Source organism: Taeniopygia guttata, chromosome 4 (genome assembly GCF_048771995.1).
Source record: "Taeniopygia guttata chromosome 4, bTaeGut7.mat, whole genome shotgun sequence".
In the NCBI taxonomy this organism is placed as follows: domain Eukaryota; kingdom Metazoa; phylum Chordata; class Aves; order Passeriformes; family Estrildidae; genus Taeniopygia; species Taeniopygia guttata.
In genome coordinates this window covers 704872-721066 of record NC_133028.1, presented here as the reverse complement: position 1 = coordinate 721066, position 16195 = coordinate 704872, and the positions used below count along the sequence as shown (strand labels likewise).

At 58.9% G+C, this 16195-nt stretch overlaps 1 protein-coding gene across 4 annotated transcripts in view; it reads right to left on the bottom strand.

Moving 5' to 3' along the window:
- Positions 1 to 2442: 2442 nt before the first annotated feature.
- Positions 2443 to 16195, bottom strand: part of RAB11FIP5 (RAB11 family interacting protein 5) — a 33287-nt gene continuing 19534 nt past the window's right edge. The window contains exons 4-7 of one of the 4 annotated variants that reach the window (XM_072927815.1): positions 10341 to 12767; positions 4755 to 4938; positions 3724 to 3938; positions 2443 to 3647 (exon numbers count right to left, since the gene is read on the bottom strand). In XM_072927815.1, the coding sequence (XP_072783916.1) occupies positions 3726 to 3938; positions 4755 to 4938; positions 10341 to 12767 (2824 nt within the window). In that variant the 3' untranslated portion in view covers positions 2443 to 3647; positions 3724 to 3725. Of the gene's footprint in view, positions 3939 to 4754; positions 4939 to 10340; positions 12768 to 16195 lie in introns of all 4 variants that reach the window. The other 3 variants (XM_030270216.4, XM_030270218.4, XM_030270223.4) reach the window with 3 other exon arrangements.

Genomic DNA, 16195 nt, shown 5'->3' with positions numbered 1-16195 from the left:
CATCCATAAATCTTCCAGTGACATCAAACCGTCTAGAGGCTTTATCCAAACCAATGAACACCTCCAGTTTGCTCTTGACAGCCAGCCAGGCCAGATCTCCGTTCACCCACCAAAACATGAACCATTTAATGCTTGCTTCAATTTGGTCCCAGATTCATTAAAAACTAGAACTGCTCTAAAGGCATAGATTGGATTTACTGATGGTTCAGGGGGATCCCACAAGTCAGTTATGACGTGGAAGGATCCTGACACTCAAGAGTGGGAGTCTGATGTTCAAATTGTTCGAGGATCCCCACAAACTGCAGAATTAGCAGCTGTTGTCAGAGCCTTTGAGAAATTAAAACAACCCTTAAATTTAGTTACTGATTCAGCCTGTGTTGCTGGGATAGCTGAAAGAGCAGAACATTCTTTGTTAAAGGAAGTGCCAAATCCAGATCTATATAGATTACTTTCAAAATTAATATACCTCCTCTCCCACCGAGAGCAACCATATCACATCATGCACGTGGGGTCACACACTGACCTCCCAGGACCAGTCACTGAGGGTAGCTGGAGAGCAGATCTCCCAGCCATGGCAGTGCAGACCACCCTACCTGATTTTCAATCAGGCCAAACTGAGCCATCAGTTTTTCCACCAAAATGTGCCAGCCTTTGTCTGGATGTTTAAACTCACAAAGGAACAAGGAAGAGCAATCACGGGCTCCTGCCCCAATTGCCAGGAGTTTGCTTTGCCATCCATGGGGGCTGGGGTTAACCCCGAGGCCTCGAAAGTTTACAGCTGTGGCAGATGTCACACACTGTGCACCTTTTGGGAGACAAAAATACATTAATGTGTCCATAGATACGTTCCCTGGGGCTGTATTTGCATCAGCCCACGCAGGAGACAAGACAAAAGATGTCATCCAACATTTTCTCCTAGTGTTTGCTACTCTGGGCATTCCCCAAGGCATCAAAAGAGATAATGGTCCAGCTTACACTGCCAAAAATTTCAAACAGTTCCTAGGCAGATCAGTGGGAGGTGATATCAGCATACTGGCATACCCCACTCACCAACAGGGCAATCCATTGTAGAGAGGTTCACCACACACCCAAGAGAGCCCTTGACCAGCAGCATGGGGAAGGTGGAACACTACCAAATGTAGAATGATTATGTAAGGCTCTTTATGTCATCAGCTTTCTTAATAATTCATTCACAGAGCCAAACCCTCCCATTATCAGGTGCTTCTCCAACACCAGCAGAGCTCAGCTCACTGAGAAACGCCCTGTGCTGATCAAAGCCCCCAAATCCAAACAAATAATGGGCCCATTTCAGGTGGTTTTTTTTAGTTTCCTCGGGGAGAGTTCATGCTTGCATATCTACAGGATCTGGCCCAAGGTGGATTCCGGCAGGAATGTCAAGCTGTACATGGAATGCAGCATCCAGAGACACTCCTGGACCTCAGAGACAGCAAAGACATCAAGCTCAGGTGGTGTGGAGAAGGAAGAGGAGTGTAAACACAGACGTTCACCACAGAAGATGATTCTGCACTGCTCCAGAAGATGCTAAGACTCTCTGTTGAGTTTCATTCGCTCATTGTTTTGCATTGTTGCACCTCTTTAGTTGGTTTTACTGCTACCTCTCCTTAGTTTGTTGCACTGTTATACCCTCTTGTTTTCCCACACCTTTTCTACTCAGTAAAAACTGAGGGGATAAGATGGGAAGATATGAGGGACTATTAAAGTAATACAAGTCTAAAAATCCGTTTTTCCAAACCCACAGATCAACTCATCCCCAAGTATCCTGCCATGTCTCCAGCGGCAGGGAATCCCCAGATATTCCAGACAGGATTTGGATGTTCCTCACCTTTCCATCAGCTGGTGCATGGATTGTCCCCCAGCCCAGTCAGAACATCTGGGTCACACTGGCCAAGACTTTACTGCAAGACAATCTCTGCCTGTCCGTGGGCAGCGTGGACAGCCCGCTGTCGACCTGCCTGCTAGGGGCTCCTTTAGCAGAAATGAGTACCCACGTACAGTAAGAAACCCAATCTGGCAGATGCTTGGGATGGGTGGACCAAGACTCTACCTCAAGCACCAGAGGAACCCCAGGGTTAGAGCTGTTGGGATCCTCCAAAGCTCATTGCTGTGTCCAACTTCAACATCAACCTCCCAACCAACACCTGACCTGCCCTGAACTTGTTCTGTCTACCCATAGGAAAGATGTAACCCCACTTAACAAAAATTACACCCCCCCAAATTGGTGCAATTACACCAGTCCTACGCTTTCTCCATCCTCACTCCATCCCAAAATGCTGCCCCGGGGAGCGTTCCTTATCTGTGGAGGCTGAGTATGGGCTGGGATCCTTCACACCTCAAGGGGGTTCCTGTAGCCTTGGCCAGCTTTCTACCCTCACCCCAACCATTACTTCACAATTGGAAACAAAAGGGAAATTGGCACGCCAAAAGAGATCATATACTGAATTTGATGAAAATTGCAATAGACGAGTTTACAAGGGGAACAAAGAAAACAGTCGCGGTCTCACGCTGCTACACTTTGGGTGGTCACTCAGGGGTCAGCAGTGGACAGAGCTGCCCCTGAGGCTGGGCACTGCCCCGGAGAGCTGATCCCAGCATGTGGATGTGATCAGGGAGCAGGCTGGGCACTGCCCTGCCAGGATTTGGGAATTCTGGGCTGTGCCAGGAGTGTTTGGGGTGCCTGACCCCGCAGGGGCCCTGCAGAGGGGTCAGACCCCCCCAGACCTCGCTCTGGGGGCATTTTCCGGCTGTGCTGGACAGATGAGGCAGAGGCAGGGCGGGGCAGCCGTGAGCAGGCATTCCTTGGAATACTGAGTGGGCATTCAGTGTGGATTCTGCATCCCCAGTCCCTCCAGGGCACAGCAGCCCCTGCTGGGTGGGCCCTGCGGAGGATCTCCTGCAGCACTCCTGGGGCACCATCCCACGTTCCCTCTGCCGTATTCCCAGCCCAGCCACGAGGCAGTGTCACCCTGGCACTGGTGCTGTGACGGAGCCAGCGTGGCCCAGCCAGGCTCTGACACCAGCTGGGTCTGGCGCTGTCCCTTCGTGGAGCATCTCCCACAAGTGTGGCACAACTGGAGATGGCTCTTCACCCTTCACTGGGGTAACTGAGGCACGAGGGGAAGGGGCGCCCCACAGGCTCCAGTCAGGAACGTGCTGGGGGAGCCCCACTGGGTCTCAGTGTCCCCAGCATCACCCACCAGCCCAACAGCATCCGGCAGGCAGGGACACCACCCTCGGGGCAGACAGGAGGAGGAGTGTGGGCAGAGGAGCAGCAGCAGGATGAAGTCACGAGGAGATGCTTTCCAGCTCTCAGATGTCCAGGGGTCACTTAAAGCTCTGGCAGCAGGAGTGCCCGGGAGGTGGCACTCGGTCACAGCAACGGGAACCTGCGGAGGCGCCTGCCTCGTGGGGAGGGCTCTGCTCCTCCCCATAGGGCGCTGGGCTGCCAGCACCCTACAGCTCCCTGGAGCCGAGCCGGGCTGAGCTTGGGCTGGGAAGGAGCAGGTAACCCTTCCTGCTAGCTCTGGGAACAGAAGCCACTGGAGCCCTCGGGTGCGAGGAGGGGCGCAGGGGTGTTGGCAGCGCGGTTGCTGGGGCACGGCTGCGCTGGGTGCTGCTGCCCTGGGCAGGCTCACGGGGCCCAGGCAGGCTCACAGGGCCCGGGCAGGCTCACGGGGCCCAGGCAGGCTCACAGGGCCCAGGCAGGCTCACGGGGCCTGGCCCCCACCCAGCGGGATCTGCAGCAGCGTGGGGGACTGCTCCATGATGCGCACCAGCAGCTGGTCGATGTAGTTCTCCAGCTCGTGGATGTGCTCCTCCTTCTTGCTCAGCTCGCCCTCCTTCTGCAGCAGCAGCTGGATCAGCTCGTCGTGGGTCAGGTGGTAATACTTGGCTGACTGGTCCAGCTGGGCGGGGTCCTGCTGGGAAGCAAGAGGGACATTCAGGGACTGGAATTAAAACCTCTTCTCCTGGTAATGTTTGCAGGATGCAGGCAGAGTGCTCCTACTTTCCGTGTCTGTCTTTCTAAGCTGGAGAGGCAGGAGCAGCACAGGGACCCACAGAGAACTCGTGTGCTCAAAAAGCACCAGCTGAACTCCCTGCAGCACCCACAGGGCCTCTGAGACCCGCAGGGTTGTGCTTGTCCTTCAATCAGGTGAACCCCAGCAGCATTTTCCATGTGACACTGGGGAGGCAAACGGAGTGGGAGTGGACAGAGGGATGGAGGGGTCACCCTCAGAACACCCCCTGTGTTCTCAGAGGTGCCACAGGAGCTTTGCTGGAATATATCCAGGTCAGCAAAGCTCCAGGAAGGACCTTCCCCCTGCCAGGATTAGGAACCCGTCAGAGCATCACTCGGGCAGCTACTACACCTTCCACCTTCCATACCTTGTGGAGACCAGGTTGGAAGGGGCTTGGAGCAGCCTGGCACAGTGCAAGGTGTCCCTGCCACGGCAGAGGTGGCTCTGGATGGGATTTAAGGTCCCTTCCAAGCCAAGCCATTCCATGTTTCTATAAGCAGGGATTCACCCCACACTGCACAACAGCAGCCCCAGCCCAAAGCAGGTGATGGGAGAACGACGGGGTCAGGAGGTGCAGAGCCCACGGGAGAAGGGAGGCAGAGCAGCCCAAGGCCTGGACCCGCACCCACCCCATGGAGGCCCCGCTCTGCCTCCCCCAGAGCAGCTCCCTGCCAGCAGCACACCTGCAGCAGGTCTGGCACAGCCTCCCACCTTTACCTTGGGGTCGCTTTTGTCCGCCTGGCCTTGTCCGGCCGTGGCCACGGGCTGGACGCTGCTCGTGGTCGCCGTCTTCAGCCTCTCCAGGCCATTGCTGAGTGCCGAGCTCAGGCTGGCCCTGTGCTGCTGCTTCCTCTGGCTGGAGCCCTCCTGCACAGCACTCAGGGGCTTCACGGGGTGAGGGCTGTGGGCAACAAGGGTGGCACGATCAGCACCCCCAGCTGCTCCCTCTCCCCGGCGTTGTACGGGGATGGCACCACCCAGGAGATGAGGAACAGCCGAACCCGCTGTCTGTGCCACCCAGAGCTCTCCTGCTCTGGAGAGAGCCAGCAGGGCAGGGCAGGGCCCATGGAGCCGCTCCCACCCGGACAGGAGAGAAGGGCCCCAGCAGATGAGTTTGGCTGAGATCCCCGTTCCCACACCTGCACTGCCCATCCTCACTGGGAACGCCGTGGTCACAACTCCCGGCTGCCAGGGGTTCAAGCACAGCTCCAGCGTGACCAGAGCCTGCTGCACCCACTGCCCAGAGCAGCTTTCTGCTGCCCAGGGACCCCCAGCTTAGTCTGGGGTCACCACTGATGCTCCAGCCCAAGAGCTGAATGTCACCTGCCTGAAAGCCACCACACAATTTGTCCCCTCCACAAGGCCAAAAGGAGGGTGAGGAGCCAGTTAAGGGGGAATTCGATTTTCATTTATTTTTGCCTCACTTTTCACCCAAAAAAAGGTTCTTTCTGGGCCTGAACAAAATCCAGTTCCTTCTCAGCGTGATGGAAAGAGAAGTGACCTGATGCTCCCTTCCTGCAAGGAGCAGGCACAGCTGTGCACCATCCTTGGGATGGAAACACCCAAATATCCATCCTTGGGATGGAAACATCCAAACATCTATCCATTGGGATGGAAACATCCAAATTTCAATCCATTGGGATGGAAACATCCAAACATCTATCCATTGGGATGGAAACATCCAAATTTCAATCCATTGGGATGGAAACATCCAAATATCTATCTTTGGGATGGAAACACCCAAACATCCATCCTTGGGATGGAAACACCCAAATTTCAATCCATTGGGATGGAAACATCCAAACACATCCATCCTTGGGATGGAAACATCAACACATCCATCCATTGGGATGGAAACACCCAAACATCCATCCATTGGGATGGAAACATCCAAACCTCCATCCATTGGGATGGAAACACCCAAACATCCATCCATTGGGATGGAAACATCCAAATTTCAATCCATTGGGATGGAAACATCCAAACACATCCATCCATTGGGATGGAAACATCCAAATTTCAATCCATTGGGAGGGAAACACCCAAACCTCCATCCTTGGGATGGAAACACCCAAACTTCCATCCATTGGGATGGAAACATCCAAAAATGTATCCATTGGGATGGAAACACCCAAACATCCATCCATTGGGATGGAAACATCCAAACCTCCATCCATTGGGATGGAAACACCCAAACATCCATCCATTGGGATGGAAACATCCAAACACATCCATCCATTGGGAGGGAAACACCCAAACCTCCATCCTTGGGATGGAAACACCCAAACTTCCATCCATTGGGATGGAAACATCCAAAAATGTATCCATTGGGATGGAAACACCCAAACACATCCATCCATTGGGATGGAAACATCCAAATTTCAATCCATTGGGAGGGAAACACCCAAACCTCCATCCATTGGGATTGGAAACACCCAAACCTCCATCCATCGGGATGGAAACACCCAAACCTCCAGCTGGGACCTTTGCAAAGCCTCTCACGGGTGACAGCCCCCCCAGCTGTGTGTCCCAGCCGCGCCGTGTCCTCGTGCCTCAGCCATGCTGATGGGATCAGGACATACCACGGATGTGGAAATCCTCTTCAGCCACGACGATGCCTCCTGCTGTCCGTGTGCTGGCAGGGGACAGCACTGGCAGCCACCAACCTGCTGCAACAAGCCAAAGGATCAGCTCCTCCCAAGGGACAGCACAGGGGCAGCTCTGATCTCTCCCCTCTGGTGACCAGGGGCAGCACCAGGGAATTCTGGAGCTCGGCCAGAGAGGTTTAGGAGATCAGGAAAGGTTCTTCATCCAGAGGGTGCTGGCACTGCCCAGGCTCCCCAGGGAATGGGCACGGCCCCGGGGCTGCCAGAGCTCCAGGAGCCTTTGGAGAGCGCTGCCAGGGATGCCCAGGGTGGGATTTTGGGGGTCTGGGCAGGGACAGGGGTTGGGTGGAGGACTCTGGTGGGTCTCTCCCAGCTCAGCACACTCTGTGATTCTCTGATCCCTTGGCAGAGCTGTCCAAGCACAAGGACAGAGCCCAGGATTCCTGGGCAGCTGGAAAGGATGGAGAGGGATCCCACAGCCCTCGGGGGGACTCACGGACAGTGCCAGGGGCTGGAGGAGCTGCTGCTCTGCACATGAGGCTCCAGCACTGCCCACTGGGACTAAACCCTGACCAGGACAGGAGTGAGGAGGGGGCTGGGGGAGCTACCAGGGCTGCTCATCACAGCCAGGCCTGAGCCCCAGATGTCACTGTCACCTTTGCATCCCCACAGCCAGCACTGAGGCCACAAGCAGAGCGTGCCTGGGAACCTCCCTGGGAAGTCAGTGGCAATGCTTGGATGTGTTTGAAAGCAGGGGGATATTCCCACCCAGGGGTGGTCACAGACAGCTGCCAGCCCCACGGCCAGTGGGAACAGTCGCTGCTGCAGGGCTGGAAAAGGCACTTTTGAAAAGAAATCATTCTCCTACTGCTTCCCACTGGGTGGTGCACGCAGGGCTCGGCTGAGCAGAGCAGGGTCTGCCTCCTCCACTTGTCTCTGGAGGATCCAAGAGCTGGAGACATTCCTCGAGCTGTTTGTTCTGGGATGGTGGCACCAGGTCCTTCCAGAGGAGCAGGGGAGCTTCACACCCCACAGCCAGGTCTGAAGGTCTGGTGGACCTGCCAAGAAGCTGGACCAGTTTCCTCTCCTGGTCCATGAACATCAACTCCAGCGTGGAATCAGCTGCTCACCGGCTCCTAATCCAGAACTGCATCCCAAGTGGATCTGAGTTATGATGGAGCTTAAGGCCAAGGTAGAACACCTCAGGGTGATGCTAGCCCAGCCCTGTCCCCTGCTCTGAGCCAGCCTTGCCCTGTCCCAGCTTTCAGTGCTGCTCCCAAGGTCACTGCAGAGCACAGGGAAAAACCAGGAACATTTCCCTTTAAATGCTCATCACAATGCTCCTCACAGAGCAGAAATCCAGGGAAACCCTCTCCCATGGCCCAGCTCTGTGCCTGGAGCACCACCCAGCACCCAAGGGCCAGCTCTCCATGGAGCAAGGGCCTGGAGGAGGAAGGGGAATGGCTGGGTTCGGGATCAGCTCTCCAGCTCTGGCCCTGGGTGGGCCAAGCCACACTCCCAGCTCCAGGGGCTCCAGGAGGATCACCAAGATGAGGTGACTTAACCTGACAGCTCATCTTCAGACACAGCCATTCTCTGCACTCCTGACACGAGGGAGGCACGGCCCGTGCCACCACCTGGGTACCTGTGACATCCCCACTCCTGTCACCTGCAGGTGCCACAGGATGCTGGGCCAGCCCCACATCTAAGGGGGGATTGCAGTGGAGCAGCAGGAGCTGCACAGCTGCTGGATTGCAGTGGAGCAGGAGCTGCACAGCTGCTGGATTGCAGAGGAGCAGCAGGAGCTGCAGAGCTGCTGGATTGCAGAGGAGCAGCAGGAGCTGCACAGCTGCTGGATTGCAGAGCAGCAGGAGCTGCAGAGCTGCTGGACTGCAGTGGAGCAGCAGGAGCTGCACAGCTGCTGGACTGCAGTGGAGCAGCAGGAGCTGCAGAGCTGCTGGACTCCTGAGGAGCAGCAGGAGCTGCACAGCTGCTGGATTGCAGTGGAGCAGCAGGAGCTGCACAGCTGCTGGATTCCAGAGGAGCAGCAGGAGCTGCACAGCTGCAGGACTCCAGAGGAGCAGCAGGAGCTGCAGAGCCGCCGGGCTCCTCAGGCAGTGGAGCTCCCAAGGCACAGCCCCGGGCTGTCCTTGGGGTCTGTCCTGTCCCGGGGATGTGCCGCGTCCCCAGCAGTGGAGGCACCATCCTGCCCTTTCCCAGGAGGTTCTTCAGTCACAGCAAGTATCCAAAATGTGCTGGAGGAACCCAAGCAGGGAGGTTCAGGAGCTCCTGGCCACGTGTCATGACAGAAGCCAGCACTGATATCCAGGACATCCAGCTCTTGGATCCCAGCCCATTCCATGCCAGGAGCCAGCCTGGATGGATACACAGGCATGGCTGGGGATGACCACGAGCAGGTACTACCAACACAGAGACTCCTCTACTTCCCTCACTGCCTCAGCTGCCCCTTTGGGATTGCAGGCCACTTCTCTTTCCATGAAACATATTAAAATCCATGTTTCTATGCATCATCCCTGCAAATTTTGAAGAAGGCTATCTGCTGGTGGATGAATAATCCAATTTAAAATGGTTGGAGGAGCTGGCTTAAAAAAGAAGAAAAAATATCATCTGACAGACACAGCCAGATGCTGTCTTTGCTCCCGAGATCACTTTGCACCTCATGCTCAACCCAAGAAGGGATCCTGCTGTGGAAGGACTGGAGCCCAGTGAGTTCTGCTGGCCCCATCCTCCCTCCCTTCCTCTCCCCAGGGCCACAACCAATCTTGCTCTTGGGGCAGGTGGGATTTTTACCATTTTGGTGCCCCCAGGAAGCTCCATTTGCCTCATGATCAGTGAGGCTGATCAATGAATCCCTGCTGGAGCTTGGTAAACCCCTTGGGCAGGCAGAGCCCAGCAGCCCGGGGGAAGGAGCACCAGGAAAATGAGATGAACTGAAGGACACAGAGAAAGACTCCATGCCCTGAACTCACCAGCTTTGCTTCATGGCATTTGTACAGAGCCACGACTGACCTGGGAGGAGGAACAGCCCCTTCTTTCCACCCTTCCCATTCCCACCAGCCTCAAGGCTAAACCCCACGTGCTTCATCACCAATGGGCATCTGGCAGGAGGGAGGGGAGAGGGGCATTCGCCCTGGTGAAAAAACTCTTTTTTTGGCTATGGAGAGAAGGTTTCCAGTACCTAATGGGCACTTGGGAGGAAAGCGGCCAAAGCTGGATGGATGGCAGGGGCAGCAGCTGTGCACATGCCGTGAGGGAGCTCAGGAGAGCACAGACAGCCACAAGCTCTCCTGGCAGGCACGGGAAAGGCATTTCTCCTGCAAGCACGGGGAGGATGATGGAGCCAAAATCAGCACTGGGTGCAATGTGGGTGCAGCCCTGAATTTCCAGCTGGGGCAGGTCGTGCGTGCACGGAACCCTTTGCCCTGGCTGGGGAACACACCGGACCCCTGTGGGATGCCCCCAGCATCCCAGAGAGCTCCCAGCAGCTGGGGCTGGGCTCTCTGGGACCGGGGCAAGGTGAGGGAACAGGAGCTGCAGCACAGCGTGGAGCAGCCTCCTCGGAGCCAGCCCAGCTGGGTGCAGCCCTGCCGGGAGCAGGGAGAAGGGGCCAGGAGCAGAAGGGGCCGGGGCTCCCCTCTCCCACACACACGCCCTTCGCCTTCCCCGCAGTGCTCACCTGCTCGTCTGCTGGCCAAGGGGCTTCCCAGCCGGCCGTGTCTCCCTGGGCAGAGCCGGGAGCGCTGCAGCTTGTGCGTCCCCGGGCTGCGGGCACGGGCAGGGCCGGGCGGCGGCGCGGCTGGCGGGGACCCCCGCGGGGGCCCGGGGGTGGCCACACGGCTCGGGGTTAGTGGCAGCCACCAGGAGAGGGGTGGAGAAGGCCAGGGGCTGGCTGGCATGCAGGGGGGTAGCGTTAGTGGGCTGCAAGCCGTGCCCGGGGGCTTCCTCCTGCAGGCTGAGGAAGCTGAGGTGGCCCTGCTCAAGCTTTTCGGGCAGCACAGCTTGGACAGGCAGAGGGGCTGGGGGCTTCTCCACGAAGGGATTGCTCGGGGAATGCGGGCTCACTGCCAGGGTAAAGGGATTTCTCAGGGCTGAAGCTGCCCGGGTGTGCCTCTCCACCGCCCTGTCTGGCTTCCAGAAATCTGCTTTCTTGAAGTCTATCCTGCTCTCTGCCCAATGCCCCTCGGGCTCCTCGCTGGCAGGGGCCCTGCCCTGCTCTGCCTCCTCGGGAGGGGCACGGGGCTCGGGCTGCTCTCCTGCTCGCCCCTCACCATCCTGGCACGCCAGCTCCGGCGGGGATGGGCTCTGCCCGCGTTCTGACCTTTGGGGCTGCGGGTGGGGATGCCCAGCTGCCTCCTGCTCTTCCAGAGCTGTCCAGCTGGTCGGCTGGCCCAGGTCTAGCTTGGAAGGTGGGTTTAGTCCTGAAATACTGAGCTCCTCAGGGAGCAGCTCCTGTTTGGAGGCTATTTCCCACTTGGCACCGTCTGTGGCCCCCTGAGGGGATAACCGGGGCTGGCTCCAGCTCTCCTCAGCACCCGACTGCTCCAGTCCATCCAGGGAGAACTTGGATGTGCAAGTCTCAAACTGGTCGGCCACATCTGTCTCATTCATCTCTGATGGCTGTTCCCCCACAGAGGTGTGCCCTGTCCCCGGCTGGCCAGCTCCTGTCTCCAGGCCAGCTGCTGAGTGCACAGCGGCAGCTCCGGCACCCTCCGAGGCTGGGAACTCGCTCCCGGCTCCAGCGGCGTCCGCTCGCGGCGTGGGCAGGCTGGGAGGCGCTGGCACGGAGGGCTCGCCGCTCCCACGCCTCCTTGGCAACTCCACCTCTGCTCTTGGGCCCTCTGGGTCTTCCCGTGGCTCCTGTTTGCCTCGCTGGGCGCCAGCAGGCTCCTCCTCCTCGCTGTCCCCCACAGCCCCCGTGGCCGTGAACCGCCGGGGCGGTTTGGGGGGCGGCACGGCCAGGCCGGGCTCCTCGGGGCCGCGGGGCCCGGCCCACGGGGACAGCACCACGCGCCTCTCGTGGATGTCGGAGCTGAACTGCACCAGGCCCTCGCCGGCCTCCAGCCGCATGCTGGCCTGCAGCCGGAACACCGAGCTGCGGATGTCCAAGGCGCCCTCCGGGCCGCCCCCGGGCTCCGCGCCCGCCGCGGGGAACCTCCGCCCCGCCGCGGCCCCCAGCACCCGCGGGGGCACGGCCGCCACGGCGCCGCCGGGCCGGGCCTCGGGCGCCAGCTCCGGGGGGAAGGAGCTCCGGGGCAGCACGCAGGTGGCGGCACGGGACGAGCTCTGCGCCTCCGAGGTGCCCTCGGCGAGGAAGGGCGGGAGCGGGCCGAAGGGCCCCGCGCGCTCCTCGGCCGCGCTCGCCGAGGGGTCGGCGGCGGTCTCCGTGGCTATGGTCATCCAGCCGTTGGTCCCTGCGCCGCGGGACTCCTCCTCACCGCTGTCCCCCTCCTCCCTAGCGCTGTTTGCAGCGCTCGGGGCCGCTGACGCCTCTTTGTCCCCCGGCTTGCCCGAGGAAAACGCTGTCCAGACCGTGGGCGTGCTGCTTTTCCTCCTCCTGGCCATGGAGCCCGCGGACACGGGGCTCAGCACATCCTCGATCACCGTGGCCTCCTGGGTGGTGCTCACCAGGTTGGCCCCCACGTCTAAAGCGGAGAAATTTGTCCAGGAGCGGAGAGCCGCAGGGATCTCGGCGCCGACGGGCGACTCGGCCTTTTCCAACGCTTTGGAGCCCTTCTGGCAGGGAGGCTCTGCTGAGCTCTCCGTGGGGCTGGCTCTGTTGGGGTCGTCGATGAAAGCCATGCCCTCTGCTGCCACCGAGGCAAAGAAGTTCTCCTTCTTCCGCTCGGGTTTGAGCCTGCTGGTGGCAAAGGCGTCGAAGGTATCGTCCCACTCCGAGGGCAGCGGGGGGACGGCGGGGTCGCTGTCGGCAGGAGGGAGCTCTCCTGGTGCTGGGGGAGTGGTTTCTGGCACGGGCACACCAACGCTTTGGGCTGGAGACTCCCTCTCGGGGTCTGCCTGCCTTGGGGAGGCAGAGGCACTGCAATCCTCAGAGGAACAAAAGCTCCCAGCGACCTCTGGCGCAGCACGCGGCCCAGGCGGGAAGCTAGAGAGAAAGTGAGTAGGTGAAGGAGAATTTAGTACCTGGTCAGCGAGGAGCTCCTCAAAGAAGGGATTGCTCTGCAGGGAGTTGAGGAATGGGTTGGTGGGGGCCAAGCACCCGGCCTGTCTGTCTCCAGGAGCGGCAGGGAGGTTAGAGCTCGGCATGCTAGCGGGAAGGGCGGCAGGGCACGGGGCAGGGGAGCGGGGAGCAGAATGAGAAGGAGCATCTGAGCTGGTTTCTACCTGAGGAGACACTTCCAGGCTGTGGAGGGAAGACAGAACAGTCCTCCTGGTTAATGCCGTGACAGGGCTGGAAGCACACACCACACACACCACAGACGTTGCTCCAAGCAGCGCAATGACCAAATCCATGCCTGGCTCTTGTTAGGCAGAGCAATGATTATGGAGTCACGGCGTGGAAAGGGCATGCACGACACCCAGGAAGGGGCAGCCCTGCTCCCGGGACACTCCTCCATGCTCCCCTCTCTGCCTCAGCAGCACGCCCAGAAGCCAGAGAGGTCTCCCCACCTCCTGCAGCCCAAGGGCTCGCCCGGGGAGTTTGTCCTGGTGCTGGTGGCAGGTGGAGCACGAGGAGCAGCCCGGGCCCTTGGATCAGGGTTACTTGTACCAGTGCAGGCTCACAGAGGAGTCTCTCCCAGTTCACCCCAGTGCTCCTCACTGGTTTGCCAGCACGACCAGCATGGGAGCTCACACGGAGCTGGTGCTTGCACAGGAGGCAGGGACGGGGCTGAGGGAGGCCGAGCAACAAGAGCCCAGCAGGAAGGAGCACGTGGCCCTGTCCCCACTCTGGACTCTGCCCTGCCTCCCACATGCCCTCTGTCACACCACTTCTGCCCGAGATGCCTGAAACCCCCCAGGGATCCCAAGGTGGAAGGGATTCAGCACACCTGGAACTCAGAACCTCACCCCAAGAGAAGCTGACAGCGCCCTGCTGCCTGTTCGAGCAGGACTGAGGGACCTTCCTTCGGGATTTCACTGATCTTCCTTTGGGAACAACTCCAGCAGTGTGGAGTCACCAGCCCGAGGAGGCTCACCAGGCTCAGAGGTTTGCACATCACAAAGAGGGGTGTGGCGTGGACACCCCACATCCACCTGGTGCTCTGACTGCCACGCTCCCCTTGCCTCACCCTTGGGAGGAGCAATCCCGTCCCCAGGACAGGGGCACCTGGCCCTGCCCCACAGCAGATCCCATGGGATTGATGCCTCCTGCACCAGAGAGCTCCAGAGAGTTCCCATCTCAGCTGGGCAGAAATATGGGCATGGGTCAGCCAGCTCTGGGCACAGCGAGCTTTAAGAGGAAGGAATAAATGAATTGCTTTGCCAAGGTGCCCAGGGCATGTCCAGCCCTGGGGCTGCACTCTGGGATTTCCTACCCAGCTGCTGGGAGGGATTGCAGGTGGCACTGCAAGATCACAGAGTTGCTTGGACACCCATTTCCGTGTTATTGTGCACCCACCAAACGCCTCAGAGACATTTTAAAGCACAAAATGCCATCTTGAGGCAAAAGCTGAGGCTGGCGGTGGTGCTGCTGGTCGGTCCCAGAGCAGGGAGGGCGTTGGGCTGGCAGCACCTCGGCCCAGGAGTGATGTCCCCACCATGAGCACCCCCTGCTCCTTCTCCTGGCAGCTCCACAGCCCCTTCCCTCATCCTCCTCTGAGCAGCTCCTTGGAAAGGTGCCCACTGAAGCCATCCATGCCCCCAAAGTCTCCCACGCCAGTCTGGGGGCAGGGAACACTCCCAGCTCCACTGCAGCACCCATGGGACACCAGTGAAGAGACCTGGCAACCCAGGCACAAAGAAAAGCCTCGAGCCCTTCATCCTGCCTCGGGCTGGAGCTGCCTTTGGGGCACACACAGCTCGTGGGTGCCCTCTCCTGCTGTCACAAAGCAGCCGTGGGGCCGTGCCCAGCCTGGTCCCCACATGGTCCTGCCCTGCTCCGTGTCCTGCTCTGCTTGGCCCAGGGAGGAGCAGCCAGGAACACCCTGCAGCTGCAGCCCAGCTCCTGCCGGGGCCTTGGAGCTCTGGGGGAGCGCTCAGAGTCTCCAGGAGCTTTGGGAGAAGCTGATGGACCCTGAGGCACAAACCACTCCAGCCTGGAGCCACTCTCTGCAGGGAGAGAAACCTCTCCTGGCATTCCCAGCCGGGAGATCAGCAGAGGGTTGGACCTTTTTCCCCAATCCCCCTCGAATTTGAGCTCCCCAGGAGAGGAGAGCAGCTGCTCAGCACCTGACCCCTCAGCTGCATGAGTTCACAACACCCACAAATAGAGTTCAACAGGGCACACCATGGCAAATCTTCCTTCCCAGCTGGCGAGGGAAGGTGACGAGGGAAGGTGACAAGGGAAGGTGACAAGGGAAGGTGACAAGGTCTGACCACCACGATCCCAGGGTGGCTGCAAGGGGCACACAGCCCTGCCCCACCTCTGCTTGTCCTGCTGGCACTGGTTTGCTCCAGACAGAGATCCATCCTTTGTGCTGAGTAAGAGCAGCCAGGGCCTGCTCCAGCTCCAAAAGGCTGCAGAGCATTAATCAGCTGCACTCATTAATGAGCACTGGCTGCTAACGACCTGCCAGCTGCCAGAAGCTGAGTGGGTGAAGTTCCCTCCTCAGGGGTGGCTGATGCCAGGCACCTGGGATTGCACCAATCCCCACCTGCACAGCTGCAGGAACAGCTTCAAGGCCTCCTCAAAGCCCCGAGATGATTTTGTCTTCATTCCCCAGGTCATCATGGAATGGTTTGGGTTGGAAGGGACCCCAAATCCCATCCAGGGCCACTGCCATGGGCAGGGACACCTCCCACTGTCCCAGGTAGATCCAGCCCCAGTGTCCAACCAGGCCTTGGGCACTGCCAGGGATCCAGGGGCAGCCACAGCAAATCTGGGAATTCCAGCCCAGCCAGGAGTTCCTTGCCAAGATCCCAGCCCAGTCTCCCCTTTCCCAGTGGGAGCCATTCCCTGGCTCTGGTCCCTCCAGGCCTTGTAAAGTCTCGGTGGGGCTCATGAGGAGCTGGACCTGCTCATATTGGCTAAATATATAAAGACAGAACTTGAATCCATCTTTGCTGGATTCTCATTTTCCTCCTTCAACTCCACTGTGGAAATTTCCTTTCTGCTTCTCCACCCCATTCCTGCTGGGACCCACCGGGGTTTGTTCAGGGGCTCTTGGCTGAAAATTCCAGGCAGAAGCAGCATGGGATGTCCAGGTTGGAAAAGCCCTCTAAGACCATCGAGTCCAACCACTCCCAGCACTGCCCAGGCCACCACTGCCCCATGTCCCCAAGTGCCACATCCACAGGGCTTTTAAAGCCCTCCAGGGATGGCGACTCCACCCGTGCTCCGGGCAGCTGTGCCAGGGCTGGACAAACCTTCACAAGAAGAAATTTTCCCAATATCCCAGCTGAGCTTCCCCTGGC